General features: G+C 37.6%; 1 protein-coding gene and 1 long non-coding RNA gene across 7 annotated transcripts in view; one reads left to right on the top strand and one right to left on the bottom strand.

Annotated features, from left to right (window-relative positions):
• Kcnh7 (potassium voltage-gated channel subfamily H member 7) overlaps positions 1–2,341 on the bottom strand; it is a 446,991-nt gene extending 444,650 nt beyond the window's left edge. For all 5 annotated transcript variants that reach the window (XM_028864467.2, XM_028864506.2, XM_028864388.2 and 2 more), the window contains exons 1-2: positions 2,000–2,341; positions 67–297 (exon numbers count right to left, since the gene is read on the bottom strand). In XM_028864467.2, coding sequence (XP_028720300.1) covers positions 67–297; positions 2,000–2,075 — 307 coding nt within the window. In that variant the 5' untranslated portion in view covers positions 2,076–2,341. The remainder of the gene's footprint in view (positions 1–66; positions 298–1,999) is intronic.
• LOC114690207 overlaps positions 2,212–20,641 on the top strand; it is an 81,740-nt gene continuing 63,310 nt past the window's right edge. For both annotated transcript variants that reach the window (XR_003734052.2, XR_003734066.2), the window contains exons 1-2: positions 2,212–2,299; positions 11,301–11,349. This is a non-coding gene — a long non-coding RNA (uncharacterized LOC114690207). The remainder of the gene's footprint in view (positions 2,300–11,300; positions 11,350–20,641) is intronic.

The following is a 20,641-nucleotide window of genomic DNA, read 5'->3' on the forward strand; positions in this document are numbered from 1 at the left end:
TTCAAGCAATCAAAATTTCATTTCAAGGGAATCAAATATAAGGAACCTTAAACAGGTTCACTTTACCATTTTTATGATAGTAGGTGACCTCCACTTTCCTCTCCTCTGACCCCAGCAACGCCTGGGCAATTTGGGCAATATCATGCCTCTTGGTCTCAGGCCCGTGGAGAAAGTCGCAGGTGCAGGGCTTCTGCATGACATCTGGCCTGGAGAAACCAGTCATCTCACAGAACCCGTCATTGCAGTAGATGATGGCACAGTTCTGCACTCTGGCATTTGCAATGATAAATTTTTTATCTGCGATAAGAAGAGGGTAAGGCATCTTTTAAGAATCTTCCACAAGGTTCTCACAAACACTAAAACAATTTGTTGCATAATAAGGGTCTGGCATGCAGTTGCTTTCCCAAGATGCTAATTACTTAAGCCCTTCCCAGAGAATTAAAAATCACACACACACACACACACACACACACACACACACACACACCTCTATAAACTTTAAATGTGAGATCAATGGCAGTAAGTAATTTAATAGAAGGAATTAAGAAGATTATTCTTTAATTGCAAGATCAGAAGTTTCCAAGTTGTCTAGATCTCAAGTCCTGTGACTCCAAGGGGTCCTAGTGACAGGCAGAAAGCAGCTTGTCAATGGAGAATTCCAGAATGCCATTTAGTTGTATGATAAAATTTTTCCAAGCCAGAAAATTGAAACATCCTGAAACTGTCAGATTTCTCACTTCCACTTTGACTGGATCTTAGAATGCAACTTTCTCTTGGATTTTTTTTTCTTGATATTTGTAAGGAAGGCATATATGTTTGTAGCTTTTACACATGCTTGTTTTTTTAAGAAAATTATCTTTAGCGATGAAATGACTCTACATTTATTAACAACAAATAATGTAAAGCTTCACACTTTCATTATGTCCAATTCCAAAAGATAAAAAAACACACACATATGCATTAAGCATGGTGATAACACATTTCTAGAAACTTTTTCTTTGTAACAAGGTAGAATTTTTGTGTAATAGTAGATATTTTAATGCAAATCCCACTAAGTGTGATAGCAAACTGTATTTGCTATTTCCACAAAGAATATGAAGCAGGATAGAGAAGTTAATGTCATACACAGGCACCATATCTGCACATCGTTAATTGCAGTACTAGAAAATTTGTAAAGTGTGCAACATAAATGTATTCTGAAGTAGATTCAGTGCAGAATATAAATGGACAACTATAGGATTTTCAACTACTAGATTTATATAAAATAATTAATTTCTGGTGGTTTGCTTACATGAGTACATTAAATTTATCTATATTCAGTCTCTGTGAGATTTACAGACTGCACTTTGATTTTTAAATTCTCAGACGGCATATTTAGGGGAGCCACAGAGACACACAAATATGTTTTTTGAGTAGTGAGCTTCTTACACTCCAAACCAGACCACTGCTCTCCAAATTATTCTTTGACGTCTATTTTCAGCTTCCGTATAAAGTTCAGTTTTAAGAGCCAACTAACATCAAGCAAGCATCCTTGACATTCCACAGCCTAGCAGTTTACCAAGATAAAACACAGTTTGCATAGCCATTTACATCACTACTACCGTTTACATGTCCTTGTTCCCAGCCTGTGGTCGGCTCTGCTCCTGACTTTAAAAAGTCTGCCACAGAAAAGGAGCCTTATAATACAAGCCAGTATTATACCAGCACGTTCCCTTTAAGGTAGTAGACTAGTAGGGCATGAAGTAGCAAGGCAGATAATGGAGCAGTGGGAGAGGAGGATCAAATTGCCTTGTACAATGGAGTCCATAATCTAAAATGTAAATCCAAATTAATATTAGAGAGAGAGAACACTCCCGCTGCCATCCGAACTGCCTGGCTGGCTTTCCCAGCCTCTAACTTGACAGACCGGAGTTGTCCATCTCTCTAGCTTGGAAGCGACGGACGCCAAGTGCTCTACCAAAGCTGAAAGCGAGCGACAGGAGAGAACAAACGAACTTACTCTGTCCTTCAAATTTCCGTATGATGGTCCCCAGGAAGGTGTTTTGCGGTGCCACATGCCCCCTGCGAACAGGCATGTTGCCCGGGTCTTAGCCGAGCGCTCCGAGCTCGGAGTTCTCCCGGGATGTCTCCCGGGCTAGAGCCCAGGCCGGCGCGCAAGCCGCTCTTTGTGGCAGCGCATCTTCTTTGGAGAGCAGAAATCTCTTCCCATTAGCACCACTTCGAGACACCCGCGTTCCCCGCCGGAATCCAATCCATCCCGCTCACCTACTGGAGGGGGCCTTGCACCGGCCTGCCGCGGGTGAGAGGCTTTGGGGGCGGGGAGGGGAGGAGGCGGGGTGCGGGAGGCGGCGGGGGAGGGCCGAGGAACGCGGGGGGGGGGTTGGGCCGGGGTGGGGGGGGGCGGGGAGTCACAAGGGCAATCGATCTGTTTCTCTTCTCCCAAACAGCGCCAATTTCCCAGTGCAAATGGGCTTAACCTGGCTGTTGCCCAGAGCCCCAAGGATTGCTGGTGGGCGGGGGTGGGGTGGGGTGGAAGACTTGTGCGCCTTTTGCAGGAAGGGGAAAAAGAAAAGGAGGTAGGGTGGGGGTTGACGTTTCTGTCCCCGCCCTCTCCCCCTACACACACACACACACACACACACACACACACACACACACACACACAGCCTTTATCCTGGGAGCTTGGGCGCCGCCACAGCTCCGGTTACTCAAGCGTGCCTTAGCGGAAGGCAGCCAAGAAATCTCCAAAACTCAGTGATAAAACAGCTACTCTGGGAAGGTGATCTCCAACGCCACTAGCCACAGGGCTTCATCTTTAAGCGCCTCGCACCGAGGGAGCTAACACACCCTCAGCTGCAAAGAAAAGACAGGTGGGAAGCCAGCCCTTCAATGAGTGTTTCAAATCTCTGCTGGCGCTCAGAATGTTGAAGATTTAAGATGCGCCACCTAAGAGTGCAGGAGCAATTTCAGGGTCCAGCTCGGACACCTGAGCACGCCAGGGGTGATCCCTGAATGAATCCCAGCCTATCCAGCACTGAGCTAAGCCTCTGAAAGACTGAAGGATGTCAGCACCGCTGAGCATGCCGGGTTTCCCCGAGGGAGTCCCCGAGGAGTTGCCACGTTTGAGGGGTGACTGGGTCTCCAGGCGCTAGGGGTTGCCAGGAGGATGATAAGGCCAAAGACAGTGTAAACAAATGGTACAAAACAAGGCAAGAGTTCGGACCGGGTGAGGCTGGGCGCCAGGGAGAAGGAACAAAAGGTGGGTGGGGCTAAGAGTTCGCAGCCTTGAAGTGACCTCCCTTGCTACTTACCTTCTAAACACACTAGCCAATTCTTTCAGCTTTCTCACCTTTTCTAAGGGAGCGCTTGCAAACGACAGGAAGAGATTCAAAGAACAACATCGAGATATCGTTGTTCGTGCTTCTCACAGTCTTCCAATGTGGGAATCTCCTCCTGGCTTACACATGCTTCGGACAAATACTCCCGAAGACTTAAGGCAAGCTATGCCAGGAAAACATCTTTTCAAAGTTGTTTTTTCCAGGTTTCCTTTTCTCCCCTCTTGCTTCTTTCCCTTCATTGATGCTGTCACCTGTAATAGCCGCAGCTACACTCCTTTCTGTATCTGCCACCGTTTCATTCTACAAAAGAGAGCATGGACAAACCTCCTGTTTCTTTCTGGCAATAAAGGTCCATAGACTTCCATCAGGGCGTGTAGCTGCATGCTAGAGGGTCTCTGATAGGTCAGAGTGCAGCCCACCGTCCTGCTTTGTCTGAGTCAGTTGGGTTCATGTTTTGTTAGTTATAGCTCACCTCTGAAGCGAAATAGTGAGATTGGAACTAAGTGCCAAGAGGCAAGGTTAGTTTAGGAAGGTGAATCACCAATTTTGTAGGAAATAGGAGACTAACATAACACTTCATACGTTCCATAAAACATACAACCCCCCAAATCCAAATTAAAAACAGGAACCCAAGAAATTCTAATTATTGTACATGAAAGTATTGAAAACAATGAAGTGAAATGGTGAGTGCTTGGAAAAGTTGAATTTTCTAATTAATTAGCTTGAATTTTCCTGAATCTATACAGTTGCGTCCCTTGTAATATTGAGGACACACACTTTCCCGAAGCATGGTTTATTCTATCTTCCTTTATTTTATAAGTAGATTATTCTGTCATTCTGTTCCCCAACTGCAGCTGGGCTTGCAAGAAGAGCTCCTCTTCCAGATGCAAAATGAGTGGAGCTATCCGTGGTGCTGACTCGGGTACTGCTGTTAGCCAGTGGTTACTGAGGAAGCCAACCAATGACAACGCAACTTCAAACTCAGTCAAGTGGCTGTTCAGTCACATAGCCGATCTTAGTCACCAAATGCCTAGAAAAACACACATTGCTATTTTTGACACACTTCTGAAACACCCTCCCTTTTTACCTAGCTTTTTAAGTAACTTCAAGTTCACATTTTTCCCCAAAACAAGGACTCCAGAGAAAGAAGAATAACCTACAAATTGTGTGGACTGTAAGTTTTCCGTATAACGTTTCATTGCCTATAAGGTTTCCTGACACAATAATACGACAGCAAGTTGTAACAAAGCAGCATGACTGGCTAATAAATTTTAAATGACCTTTAAACTCAGCAAATGAATACCGCTTTAAGGTAATAACTGTCCTTAGCATGTTTTGAAACACAAATGTTTCTCTACTATAGGAAAAGAGGAACAGACATGCACAAGTTTGTTGTGCAATGTTTCTTTTTGGACTGTGCCACTGACTTTCACAGGCTACTGCATTTGGAAACTCTGTAACTCCACTTTCTCCAAGAGGAAAAATGGATTCCTATTTACTAGAGTATTTTCTCCTTAGCTACAATACTCAAAATGGTATGTTTGGATTAGCTAATAAAATACATGATAAATTTTCATAGCCCATGTAATATATGAGTAAGATATTAGGTTCCACACTTTCCCAGTCATATTTAACTAACATCAGTTCTACTCACAAGTCTATGCACAATCATAGAACATTCCATAACCTATGTATTATAATTGGTTGATTTCAACAGAAGATTAAATGTATTCTGTTTCTAAATTACCCCAGTAATCGTGTTCATTATATATTGTCACAGTGGAGGCAAGGACATTAATCTATACTCACCCAATAATAGAACAAAACCAGAGGGTGACAGCCAGGGCATCTTGCTGGCTAGAAAGTTATCTCTTTTCATCCCCACCTTCTGTAAAACCTGGCTTCATACATTATGGGTTTTATTTCTAACAAGCATTTTGAATATTTGGAGTTGTAAATCCAAATGCTGAAAAATTGCATAAACTAAGCTCTCAAAATCCCATAAAATGTGCAACTTGACACTCAGTCACCTAATTATGTGCAAAGATACAAAATAGATTCATACAACTTTTAGAACTTGTAGTTATTCACATTTCCTTGAATCTCAGATATTAAGAATTTAAATATGTAAATATTTTAACAATGCCTACTATATAACAAATAGTGATTTTTTTATGCACACATTTATGCATATGTGTGGTTTTGGGTGTACTGCTCAGTGATAAAGCATGCTTGCTTATCATGCATGGCAATCTAGGTTCAATTCCTAGCATACTTTAAAAAATGAAACTTTTCTTAAGATCCTACATTAGAAAAATTTTAAGCATTTTATGTTTTCTCCAGTCTTTATGGAAAGAATATTAATCATCATGGAATGCTTAAGTGCTATTTTTATGCTGAAAATGAAAAATAAAAACTCTATCAGCAAATAAATGGTATTACTTTAGCATTTTACTGTTTTTGAGGTGATATAGAAAGTAATTTGATGAGATTTATGTAAAGTTTTCATATAATTTAGCAAAACTTTTATTTATCTGATGGCCACAATGCATCATTTTAATGGGTATCTTAATGTGGTCTTCTGTGGAGATGCTGTATCATCTCTTACTAACTGGGTCACACCTAACTTAAGAAACACCCGACTCTACAGTTATGAGTTAGGCAGATTTTGTCTTGCCTTATCCTTTATAGCTTGGAATCACCTAAGAGGTGGGAATGTTGAAGTCCTCTATTAACACAATAATATGTTTGCAGTTTGGAGTAGAGAAAGAAGTAGAGGAAAGACTAGGTTCTACCATTACACTACTTTATTATAGTGGAATTAGGGGCTGGGAGACAGCTCAACTGTTGAAGAGGTTTCTGCATATCATGACAATCTGAGTTCTCATGACCAGGCTTGGGATTCCCATCTCCCACAGGGAAACAGGTATGATGGCTTCTCTGTAACACCAATGCTTGGCAAATGGGGACAGGTAAATCCCAGATATTTCAGCTATTTGAAACTGAGCTCAAGATTCAGTGAGAGATCCTGCCCCCCCAAAATAAGGTGGAAAGCAATCAAGGAAGATACCTAATAACAATCTTAGGCCTTTAAAATCTAAGGGGAAGAGTGATATTGGGAGATACCCAACATTGATCTCTGACACGACCATACACATACATAGACATCCCTTACACAAAAAATAAAATATAACAGAAAATATTGAAAATATTTAAGATATATATTTGTGGCTTCATTTCTCAAATCAGTGGGAAAATTCCTGATTTTCAGGTTCGTGTGAACAGTAAGTAAAAGATATATACAGATTTTTAGCATAAAATCTGGTACATAGTAAATGATTTGTCTCATTGCTGATATATTAAACTGACTATAGTAATAAACTTGATTCTATGAAGACTGAGGTGGCTATCTCCTTTCTAAAGTATACCACCAGTTATTACAGAAAATAACCTGTTCAAATGAGTCAAAGATCCATCAATAACAGAAACAAGAAGTGATGATAACAAAGAATAACAGATAACAAGAAATAACCGAACTCTATAACTTATAGAAATTACCCCAATATGATAAAATTGGAATATTATAGTAATATTCCAGCTGAACATTTGGCAGCATACAGTAGTAAGATGGTTCACAATATGAATTTTTTTTAATTTAAGAAATAACTCATTAGTTGACTAAAATTGAGAAACATTTTACATATCACTTTCTTGAAGTCTGAGTACTTCACACAGTATCTGTAGATATTAAAATTGTTTTAGTTTGCCTATTCATTTTTTCCCTTAAACTGTTTGATATAGTCCCTACATTTAACTTGACATCAGTTATTTTGAAAAATTTAACTGGGAAATGAATCTTGCTTTACAATAACTTGCTATTTTCTATGTTTCCTTATGCAACATTATCATTCACAAATAAGTGTTCTTCTATAAATATATTTTGAGGTAGTTGAGCAGACCTCATTAAATTTGCCTTTTATTTTGAAGGAAGAATTCCAATTATGTCTAACCAATTTTACAGCATGTTCAAGTACTTCTGGCAAAATGATGGGGGTGACTTAAAGTTCCCTTTGTGGGATAGATTGAGGAGCCTTTGGGGAAAACACTGAACCAAACTATAAGAGCTTGAAAAGTTGATTTAATCATGAATTTCTCTATCATCAGGGGAAGTCATAAATGTTTTTGGCTGCTACATGAAGGATACATAAAACAGTAAATTTATTTAGAGCTTTTCCTATCTTTATACTGACATTATAGCTTTTCTGCACAGTTTTAGAACACCTTTATCAAAATCCAAAAATTTTAAATTTAAAAATAATATTGAAGAATAATTGATATAAAATGTGATAAACACATTTTAAAGGTGCAGATAAATGTTTTTTTAAGAATATTTTTCTTGTATATAATTTAGGAAGTTTCTGTAGTATTAGGGTTCTATACCAAACCTCAAGTGGCCCTTAGTTTTACCTGTCCCTTCACATATTCTACCCTTACCCCACTATCCCTCCCCTTCACCATTTGATCTTGATATTCCAGTATAGTTCCTGTCCATTCTTAACTATCTATTCCATTTGCTCTTTCTAGGAAGATCCATTCTTCCCCCTCTTCATTGCTTTACTCTTTACCTAACCTCTGTGGTTCTCTAATTTAGCCTGCTCGTGCACCAGGGATGGGTTCTACCAGGGGGCTCCTAAAGCAGATCAAGCTACACAACTGTCTCACTATGCAGAGGTCCTTGTCCAGTCCCATGGAGGCGCCACAGCTGTGGTGGCACATGCCTTTAATCCCAGCACTCAGGGAGACAGAGGCAGGTGGATCTCTGAGTTCTATGCCAAACTGAGTGAGTTCTATGACAGCCAGAGATACACAAAGAATCCCTGTCTCTAAAAACAAACAAACAAACAACAACAACAAATGGAAACAAACCATTCTTAAAGATAGGGCCCATCCTCAGCAGTAGTTGGCGAACATGAAACAAACCCAATGGTATCTTTGCAGGCTTTTTGTCTCAAAATGTTGTATCTGGGAATTATTTTAACCTTATAGGTCCATTGCATATATATTTTGGCCTCTGATTTTGTGTTTTTAAGGTATTTCTCTGTGTGTGATCACCTCTGCATCTATATGTATTTCTTGTGCTTTTTCTTTGGCTCTTTTTCTTCTGTTTATTTTTTCATATTCCAATTTGTCTTTGTTTTTGTCTTATCATTTTATTATTATTCCTTAGATGCTTCCTTGTTTTCTAAGAAGATACAAAGAAGTTATGTATATATCTGGATGAGATGGGAGGTGGGGAGAAGAAACCATAATCAGAATATATTATATGAAAAAATCTATTTTCAATAAACAAAAAATAGAATTAAAAATGTTTATCTTGAAAACATGATAGGTTTGCCTGTTATAGTAAAAAAACAATACAAAGGGGTCTAATTTACAGTTACCAACTTTTTCCTGGGTAACTTTATCACCTTGGGTAACTATGGGAGGATGTGTGGTCTGCAGAGTGTGAAATACAGGCATCAGGGATCTGTTGTGTGTTGTTGGTCTCCAGAATGCTCAGCTTTATGGATCACTGGAAGGACTCTTAGGACCCATAGATGTGGCATACTTACTACTATAATTTTTTTAATATTATAATGAAAGAATTCAGATTAAAATATATAAAGGGAAAAGGTGTGGATGAGGTTTATAAATAACACAGATAGGTTTCCAGATATGTCTACTCAAATAGTTCACTCAAAAATTGGCTTAGTTGTTGTTTGTTTTTGCTCTTTACCCTTTTGGGGGACCCGCCACCCAGCTCCCAAATAAATCACACACACAGGCTTATTCTTAATTACAAATGCCCAGACTTAGCTTGGCTTGTTTTCTGCCAGCTTTTAACTTTAAATCATCCCACCTACCTTTTGCCACTGAGTGTTTTTTTTTTTTTTCCTTTTCATACTTCTGTATATCTTACTTTCACTCTTACTCTATGTAAGCTGGGTGGCTGGCCCCTGATGTCCTCCTCCTTGATCCCTCTTACTCTTCTTCTTTTCCTCTCATATTCCTCCTTTTTATTCTCTCTGCCTGCCATCCCCACCTATACTTTCTCCTGCTTTACAATAGTAAAGCTGTTCATCTCTTTGTTAGACCACCAGGTGTTTTAGACAGGCAAATTAACACAGCTTCACAGAGTTAAACAAATGCAACACATATTTCATCATTAAACACACATTCCACAGAGTAAACAAATGTAACACATCTTAAAATAATATTCTACAACACTTAATTTTCTTAAAAATTATCTTACCAAATAAGATGAAGACCTGTAAAACAGGAGATTTGAGGTTCAAGGCTTTAGAGATCGGTGATACAGGTATATAGTACCTATGCAACTGATTTTAGCTAGTGAGACTCCTCCATTCTGATGTTAAACTGACAAAGAATGGGGCCAGGCCTTAGGCATATATAAACACTGTTAGCAGGTGGGATAATTCAAAGACAGTTCCAAAAAATTAAGCAAAAGACTATTGAGGAAAGTTTAGGTTTTAAAAAATTCAGGCATGTGATCAGTTGTTTCACTATTCCTAAGTCTATTCAGAGTAATTTTAATGTGTGTGTGTGTGTGTAAGTGTGCACACTAATGTGCATGTATAATGGATTCTAAAAATAATACGAAGTAGTTTCATTGCTAGAGATAGTTGTCTTTAAGATACCCAGACATATTAAGGCCAGAAAAGTACACAGGGTGACATTATGACTCTGCACCTAAATATTTTAGGACAGCGTCTCTCACCAAACCCAAATACCATTGTTTTGACTAGTTTGGTCTGCCAATGCTCTCCTGAGATTTTAGGCACATGTGTCTATGTTTTGCTTTTATGTAGATGTGTACTGTTCGAACCCGGGTCCCCTTGCTTTCATTTCAAGTAGTCTTACTCACTGAGATTTTACCCCAAACCAAGAATGATTTTTAAAATAACAAGACAATCTATTATTAAAAGACTTGAGATCTTCAGGGAGAGCAATTTTAAATCCTTGTGATATCATCTAGTCTAGCATGGCACAGTTGGGTAGGGGCTTATTGTCTGCACTCTACACTTTTAAGTGGTCTTTGAAAGTGTTGATAGAGGCTAGAAATGAAAGATTGTGAATAAGCCTTATTGTTTCAGCCTGAACCTCATTCTCAATTGCCCTCTGTATGATTTTACTAACAAGTTTCAAATTATTCTTTTCTCCTTTTAGACACATATTCAGTATCTTGGCGACCATGTGTTATTTATTTCAGGATTCCTAATATTGTGCATGCCATCTGTCATATAGTGGTGGCCAATAAGTGTTGTTATGAGAAAGAAGAAGAGAAAACACACAGGATGAACATATGAATGGACAGAGAGAAAAGAGAAGGGAAGGGTCAATGGGAGAAATGCAATTGCAACAGGTGAGGCAGAGGAAGAATATATAAAAGGAAATAGTGGGAAAAAGAGAAGACTGTAAGAGGAGAGAAAGAAATGTGAGTAGCAAGAGAGGAAGGGGCAACAAAAAGAACAAGAGGGAACAGGGACAGGGAGAAAAAAACAGGAAGGAATGGTGGAAAGAAAACAGATTTTCTAATTGCCAATAAAAATCTCAAAGTAAACACTGATCATTTTCCTATTCAGATTGTTATACAAAATTGATACATGCTTTATATTCTAACAGTGTTTATAAACTATTTACAAATAGCATCCATTTTAATGACATCATAAATAAGAATAAACATGCGTGCAGAGTAGCAGGCTCATTGGCAATGCAAAATCAATTCTATATTGAAATTGTTAAGTAGGACTATATATTTGCAATTAAATAGCTTTCCTTGACTGTCAATCAATGATGATCATGCTTCAAGTGGTTATATGGATGGTACCATTAAAAGCCAGAGTTCATATATGTACTGTGTATGTGTTAATGTTTGTTCTCATTGCCATTTCCTCCTCCCAGTTTTCTATGCTGACTTCGAAGGGAACGTCCTGCTCACAGAAAGAGGCAGGTGAGTGCATGAGAACTGTCTTTCATTCAGGCTCAGTTTTACAGCTAAGAAAATTGAGATGGAGAAATTTGCTTCAGGTCATAAAATGAGTTCAGTTCAGTTCAGTTCACTTTGCAGCCTTGTAACTAGTATGTGAATCCCATTCTCTTCTGACTGCTAAAACATACTCCTTCTCCCAAATCTGTTAAATTTCTAAATTTGATAACTAATTTGAATGTTTCTTTTTAACAAACACTGCATATCTCAGCCATGCTTCATATCCAGGCACATTGCAGCAAAGCTTTGCAGCACTTTGGATCTTGAAAGGCTTTCCGATACTTTAACCCAATGTGGCTACTTAATCTTTTCTGAGATAAATTCCCATTTTTCTGTCTCTGATTTGTCTGAATATTCTATATCATCTTAAACAAAATGTAATTATGCAACTGTATCAGAATAATATTTCCTTTCCAGCATTCTGTGTTAAATTATTTTGTTCGATGCTATTAATATATATATTATACAGGGAGTTAAATGAAGTAACAAAACATTTGATGGCTGCCTTCTATTGAATTAGTCATTAACATTGTTAGCCTGAGATAGACCGGCACTGGAAATGATTCTCATTTCATATATGCATTCTTCATGTTATAGAAGATTAAATTTTTGTCATCTTTAATTTATATTGTTATTTCACAGCTTTTTTTTTGTTTTGTTTTGTTTTTTGTTTTTTGTTTTTTCGAGACAGGGTTTCTCTGTGTAGCTTTGCGCCTTTCCTGGAGCTCACTTGGTAGCCCAGGCTGGCCTCGAACTCACAGAGATCCGCCTGTCTCCCCCCCCCCCCCCCCCCCCCCCCCCCCGAGTGCTGGGATTAAAGGCGTGCGCCACCACGCCCGGCTCTATTTCACAGCTTTATGTCACACAGCAGCAAATAGCATGGTGTCATTTTCTCTGGCTATTGGTTTCTCACTATCATTTCTCATTTTATCAGCTATAATCTAAAGAATGAATTCAAGTCAGAAACTCTTATACCAAATCTTTTCACTTTTGTTTTATGATATTTTAAGTATCTGCATTCTCACAGATACAAGTTTTGGCTTTAAGATACTATTTAAGTCATTCATGAAAGAATCCATTTAAGGGCCCATGGGATGGCTCAGCAGGTAAAGGCACTTACCTCCAAGATGGAGAAATTCAATTCAATTCAGAGGATCCACATAGTAGGAGGAAAGAATCATTTCCAGCAAGCCATATTCTGAGTTCCACAGACACAGTGTGTGACATTCAAGTACTCCTCACCCCAGCCCATGGTAAATAAGTGAATATTTTTTTTAAAAAAAAGGAACAATAGATACCAAAAATAATATTTTAATATTATTTATTTAATAAAAGAAAAGACTTTGGCTGTCATACTATTCATGTGGCATTGTCTGTAGTTTACTTTGATAATAATCATTCAAAATAGTTCTAGAAGTTTTTTTTTTTTTTTTTTTTTTTTTTTTTTTTTTTGCAGACGTATACTGATATCAGAATTAAGCAATGCAACATTGGCATTCTCTTGAAAACTCAAGTTATCTCATTGGCTATAGCACTGAAAGATTAGCAAAGAGTAGAGAAAGAAAGTTCTTTTCCCGTGTGTGATGGTAAGTGTACCCTGGTTGAAAGCAACAGAGACCTCCATATTATTGTTCTTGACTCAGAACCTATCAGTCCTGACTCAGAAACCTGCTAGTCTTCTGCTATAAAAGTCTCTATCAGCAGTCGTAACTCAACTCATGGCTTTGCCATTGTGAGGCACAGAATTGTTCTATCTCCAGCTTTACACTTTCCTCATGCTTGTTTCTTCCTGGAGACAAAATTGTTCTAGTCTATGCAGGCTTCTAATAGTATGTCTGGGACAGTGAATTACAACAAATAGAAAATGCAAACCACCCAAAAAGTAAATAAAAACAAATATGATATACTTGTTGAATCTGTCTTCATTTTTTTATAAAACCAGGTTAATCTTCATGCCTCAACATTTCCCAGCAACATTCCCTCTTGATGTTAGATCTGAACTCTGCATTGTAGTCAACCTCTACTGTGAAGTGACTCCAGGAGTATTTTTGCACATTTTATTTCATACTGGAAATTCAATGCCAGAGTTTTCTTATTCTCTGTCAAAGGTTCCAAGAACATATTTACATGCATAACTTATGATGCATCTTCATTCTCTACACTTTCTCAAGTAATTCCCAAAAGAAAATTTCCTGACAGAAACATTTGTATACAGTTCTCAGGGACTCGCTAATATGAGCTAGCAGCAAAATGTGAGACACAGTGAGCCATTTCTTGGAGGACATTTCATTTTCCTGATCTCCTTCAAATCATGTTACACGCTAATTTCCCTCTGCTGTGCACCAACAGGACTTTTTGTTTCATTCTTTCTACATATACCAGGAAGCTATAATGATCCCTACAAAACTCATTGTAAACATTGAATTGTCTGGTGATTTTCCATAAAGCTGCCCAGTTGAAATGACTGATAACTTTGCTGCTCTCTGAACCATTCCATGACCTGAATATGAATGTGCATCTTCTATGATTGTCTAATCAGAAATGTAATGATAATACATATGCAACACATCTACAAGTTTAAATCTTTCAACCATTCAGAAGTGTGTATACACTTTCATTGTTAAACTATGTGGCTTTGAGCAATGATGTTTGCAGTGAATATGGATACACTTAAAACTATAAGACATTGACCTCTTCCTACAGCAAGTCTTCAGAAGAGTACAAATAGGTGATATATCACTGTATCTTTAGTTAATTCAAGTTAGAAATTTTACAAGCCTACATTATTTTAACAAATAGACTTCTTCCTTTTATATCTTTGCTTTTCCAATTTGTTTAAAGGGATCATGCCTCTTAACTACAGTACCTGAGAGAGAGCCATTCATAAACGTGCAGAAATTATTCAAGGGTAACATTTCTGCATTAAGACATTCAGCAGTCATTTCTTTTCAAAATATGAGGAAATGTCTAAGTCACTGATTCATTATATTTTCTCAAGTGTTTGAAGAAAGTGTCCATTAAAATTGAGCAATAACTGAAATACATGCTATGTGTCAGCTAATGTCTTAAATCTTTATACTTTATGAACACACATCTAAGTGAAAAGACAAACAGAGTTGCTGCAGTTACCACGACTGATCATTAAAATTCCATCTGCACTTCTGGGTGTCCAAAGGGAAAAGATGAATGTGGCATGTTGTGATGGTTAAGGATGTCAGCTTGACAGGATCCAGACTCATCAAGGAGACAAGCCTCTGGGCGAGCCTGTGGATTACCTGAAATGTGAAGTCCCACCCTAAATATGGGCAGCTCCATTTCCATGTGTGATGATTAGCGTTGATTGTCAACTAACAAGTTCCAGAATCACCCAGGAGGTGGACCTCTGGGTTTCCCTTTGGGGAACTGTTTCGGGTACATTAATTAAGTGTGAATATCTATGCAACTGGGATTGCAGAGAGTAGAAATGGTGAAAGGAACTGAGCAGCAGCATGGCTTCATCTTTCTCTGCTTCGTGGTTGTGGATACAGAGATATCGGCGGTTTCGAGCTTCTGCAACCTCGTGTGCTCTATGATGGTAGGCAGAGCCTTCAGGTGGTGAGAGAGAATAACCTTTTTCTCCTTTCTGTTGCCTTTTCGGAGTATTTTACTGCAGAAACAGGAAAAGAAACTAGGGCAATCCTTGGTTGTACATAAAGGAAAAGTGAGATGGGCACAAGCGTTCATCACCTTTTCCTTCCTCTCTAGGTACACAACATGACCTGCCACCTCCTGCTTCTGTCACGGTACCGGCTCCACTATGCTAAACTGTACCCTCAACTGTGAACCAAAATAAACATGTCTTTAAGGTTTTTATTACAGTTTTTTTAATTATAGCATCAAGACAAGTAATTAAGATATACATTATATACATTTTATTGTGCCTAATTTAATAATTCAAGTGAAACCAATATTAATCAGATACTAAATTCTACAATTAATACATGACATATTTATTTGTCTCGGGAACACATACAGACACTTTGAATATATAAAATCCAAAGCAGAAAATACTGGTCTGATACAGAAAAGAAAGTCCATGAAAGATTTATATAGTTTTTTCCATTCAAATGTAGCAAAGTTTTTATAACTGGTCAGACATACTTTTTTCACATTTCAACAAATTTTTCAGTTGTTTATAATCATTAAAATGGTAACTTATGATTTGCTTTTAAAAAGAAACAATAAAATTTCATTATTGTGGCTGCAATGATATAAATATTGTTAGGCAATAGGAAAAGTAGCCTTGGAAAATTTTCTTGTAGTCCCTCAGGAATTAATTGAATTCACCATTTATTTGCCCATACAAAACACTGGCTGGCCAAAGGCCTTTATCTTTCTTTTTTCCCTCTTCCTCTGGTGCTACTGTCTCTCTTCTTAGCCATAGGAACAAAAACAAAATAAGCAAATCCTCATAGCACAGCGGTCTTCAGTGGGATCATTTCTTCTTTAGGGACAGTTGGTGTCTTCTTGTCCTGGTACCTCAGAAAGTATTTTTTCTTTGAATTACAGAACTCACCACCGTACCACCCCCAACTAATCCACAATCAGATTAGAAATTTTTATAGGACATTTTATATGCTTTCCACCATTAGAGTAGCAAACACCAATTTGTACATAATGTACAATAAGAACAGCAGCGAGACTGCCTGTCTGCAGGTAATTGACAGTGAGTGTCCGTTTCCAAGATACTGTCTATTAAGAGTCATTCCACATCTTTAAGAGCCTACTCCTTCTAAATACTGGGCATTTTGAATAATAATAATAAATAGAATTTGACTCTCTTGATCAAGAGGTTTTGGGGAAAAGTCCAGTAAAGAAGTTGATCAGCCTTGATAATGGAGCTAAGAGATACCTTAATGAGTATTAAAAGTAAGTGATTTGGGAATGGGAACTATATTAATGAACTTCTGCAAGTTCACATTTGAAAAACCAATCCTGTGGTTAAGGCCATGATATTTCATGGAAAGACCTAAGTTAACTATTCTGAGCTTTAAAACTGAGCAATGTAATAATTAATTTTTCAGGTCAAAGATCTTCCTCAAAGAACCAAGGTATGGTGATAATCCAAGCTGAAAATTGACAGGTAGTGGCAATATTCCACATATTCAGCATTCAGTCTTAACACAAGTAAATTCAAATTCACCCAGTCTGTAAGGTGGAGGGCTCCCATATACAAATGCAAATCTGTACTTGTTTACCAAGTATTGTGTGACAAAACTTTTCCTGGGGAGATTCAACACACACATCTCCTCACTCCAGATAGGGAACCCAGGACAGACCAAAGTATGGATACCACTGAAGTTCAACTTGGTGAATCATGGGTTTATTGGGGTTACTTAAAGGAGTATGGATGCGGAGTGACTTACAAGAACAGAAACAACTCAGAGATAGACGTATCAACAGTGCTCTCTCCAACATGCAGGAACTAAAAGCTGGAAACCAAAAGTACTTCTCACAGTAAGCAGGCAGCTCAACAGGATAAAGTCACCCTTCCAAGTGGTTCAGTTGGTCTAACACACCCTCTTCCAGGTAGATCTGCTACTTTCTGCTTCTTCCAGGCAGCTGCTGGTCTGGTCCCACAATCTTCTTTGTAACTTGTCTTGACAGACGAAGAGTTTTCTTTGCAGCTCAGCTTCTCTGAAAGGCAATTTTAGCTTTTCTTGTTTATTTTGGCAGGGAGGAGCCCAGTGAATCGGGTCAATTTCAGAGTCTTCCTGAAGCTATTTTGAGTTATTTATCTCACTGCTTATAGAGTTTCCTTGCAGGATGGAATGTTTCCTTCTCAAAGGAAACTGTTACGTGCCAACCAGTGTTGAGTTATGACAGCAGAAAGTTATAGACCTAAACTATATATTGAGTGAATGATATGTGTCATGTTGTAAAGTACTTTTTTTTTTTTTACAGACAATAATTGTCTGTCTTCATGGTGTGATGTTAATTATATTTATCCAATGGGGTCCAACTAAATAAATACACTTAAATTATTTATCACCCCCAATAATTTATCTTTTATTGATATTGAAACATCCAAAAAATCCAAGCATTTTGATTAGTGGAAGAATAGTGCTGACTGTGTTGTTTTTAAAGCAGAATACATAATTTGTCCCCATTAGCAAATATATGAACACTTCCTCACACCCACCTTCCCAGCCTCTACTAATCACCATTCTACTAACTCTATAAACAGTCTTTTTATAGGTAATACATGCATGACATCATATTTCAGAACTTCTCTTTGAATGTCTGGCTTCATTTCATTTGCTGTGATACCCACATTCATCCATATTGATGCAAAGTGACATAATTTCATCTTTTTCTAGCTGAGTATTACTTACTTCATTTGTTATAAGTGCTGCACTTTAATCTACTGATTTACTGATTGATATTTTGCTTAATACCGTACATTGGAAACTAAGATGCAATAAACATAAAGACTCGGGGATATCTTTAATTGTTTCAAATCATTTCTTTCTTTCTATTTTATTTTATTCATCTATTTATTTTACATCCCAGCTGCAGCCTCCCTTGCATCCTCCCATTGAAGATATACACAAGTGGTGGGATTTTTTGAGTCATATAATAGTCTCATTTTTTGAGAAACTTCCATATTGCTTTCCACAGTTGAATGTTAACTTAACCTGTGTATCATATGCATGGTCTCCAGCCCTTTCTAGCGATTGTCAAAGTTTTTGTTATATATGATCTAATTGGTTTGAGATTGTGTCAAATGTGGTCTTAACTTTCATTTCCCTCCTGATTAGATATGTGTTTTTTCCTATGATTTGCTATATGTGCTTCCTCTTTTGAGAAATGTCTTTTCAGATAATTTTCCATTTATTAACCGCATTATTCATTTTTATTGCTATTGAGCATTTTTAGTTATATATTGTGGGTATTACTCCTTTGGTGGGAATGAATGGCTTATAAACACTTTCTCCTATTCAATAATTTGTCGCAAACTTCTGTTTATTATTTGCTTTGCTGTTAACTCATTGAGTTTGTAGGTGGCAACAGTGTGTACCATAAAACTTAACACATTCACATTTTCTGAGGATTGGGATGTGAACATTCTTGGGTGGCTTACTTATTATGCCTGTGATGAGTTGCTACTGTGTTCATCTGACAGACTGTGAACTCTGCCCAGAATTAGTTTCTAGTTGGCTCCCTAGTCAGACAGTCAAACCCAATGAAAGTCTGATATCACATACAGTACATTTTTTTTTATTTCCTTTAAAAAATTTACACTTTTTTTTTCAACAAATGCCATGGTTTTTTCTACATAACCTTAAGAGACTTCTGTTGTAATTTTCCTGCTGGAGCTTGTCTTAAACCCTACATATTATATTTCCCCCTAGAAATATGCCAAATATTACTGTATATTTTATGTCATCTTGACAGCATTGTAGAGGCTTAATTGCTATATCTCTGCCTCTAGTACACATTTCATGTCTTATTCATTTGCTCTGATTAATTGATATCATTAATATGGTGTACCAAATGTCATGTGAAATGTTCAAGTGCTTCAGGTCCCAGTGCCCTCCTATATGAATGAGATTAAGGGAATCAATCTAACCCATGTACATGGTAATAAATTTAAACTTTAACCATCACATGTGACTATGAACTATTTATAACTTTCATTCTCTACAGAAATAGAGAATCATTGGCTGTGCAAACAATCTAAACTTTGTCAATCTACTCTAGCAAAGAAACTACACATGGCACAATAGGTGTATATGGACACTTCCCAGTTGTGAGCTTGGAGTTTACATGTAGTTTTACTCAATTTACACTCCTATTTTAGCATGGCTAATGAGTGACTAAGAGATAAGACTATCAGAAGAGAAATGTGTGGTGACAAAACCAAGGGTTTTTCTGATTGCCTTGTTAGCATCAGGCAGCTTAGCAGTTGCTATTTGCTCATCCCCAGCAGAGAAAGTGCATATCTTCATTACAGTTTAAAGCAGTGACTTCCAACTGTATTGTGGATTTCAATCAACTGTGGAATTCAACAAATAGTTGTCGTCGTTGGTCTATATGTCATCCCAATAGCATTGCAGTTTCTAGGAATGGTATTGAGGCACCACGGGCTTTCAAAAATCATGCAATGTATCAAGAGCAAGAAGTCATAATGAGTAGTTTAACTGAACACCTCACACTCGAAGGCCGAAGAACATTATATTTTAGTATAAGAGGGGACAATTTTTACATATTAATTTTGTAATTAATATCCTATAACAAAAAATAAAAGAGATCAAATGCTTGTTTCACTCAGACAAGTCTCCCACCTTCCCCCAAAGACTGCTTAAAGCCATGTGGATCATTTTCTTGGATGAAAATAATACTAAATGAAGACATCACAGATATTTATTTATATAATTATTATAATTACCCTTGTGATTATGGCTCTGAACATTATAGAAAGAAGGTTAAGCTTCTTGTATAATTATCCTGATCCAACCATGCTCTCACAATGTACACTTGACAGTTTTTGAACTTCAAAAATACCACGAGTAGAGCAATATTTAAGCAGACCAAATTATCATTAAGAAAACTATGAAAAGATTTATAGAACTAAAATTAGCTGTAAATAAACCAGAAGTAGACTATACTTCATGTGTTAGGAGAACTAAAATAAGAGTAGTATTAACTGGATGAAAATTTACCTTTTTCTCATGTATTAATGTCCCAAGGGAAGCAATTTTGAAAGTATATGTCAGCTCTTTTCCCCCTAAGGATCCCAACTTCCAGTGTGTTTATCCTCTATTATTAATAAGTTGTTTCAGGATGGCTTTTAGAATTTTAGCTATTGCCTTTAAACTCCAGGCAGTAGGGAAAAATGAAACCACATTCATGCATTAAACAAAGCTGGTTAAGACTTGAGGCCTTTGTTTATGGAGCTTTATAAAATCAACACAACATTTCTTATTCAGTGACCAACAGTATGCAGGTATTTTTATTAACCATACTAAGCTTGAAGGGATGGTCAATATTGATTGTTTACTTGGTAGGATGTAGAATCACCTTGCTGACAAATGTCTGAGCATCCTTGTTAGAGAGTTACTGGATTGGATTGACAGAGGTGGAAGGACCCACCTGATATGTGGGTAGTAACATTCTATAGCCTAGGGTCCTGGGTTGAATGAAATAGAGGAAGGGAGATGAACATCAGTACTCATCTGACTGTGTTTCCTTTCTGAGGATGAATGTGACCAGT

Source organism: Peromyscus leucopus, chromosome 4, assembly GCF_004664715.2.
Source record: "Peromyscus leucopus breed LL Stock chromosome 4, UCI_PerLeu_2.1, whole genome shotgun sequence".
NCBI lineage: Eukaryota > Metazoa > Chordata > Mammalia > Rodentia > Cricetidae > Peromyscus > Peromyscus leucopus.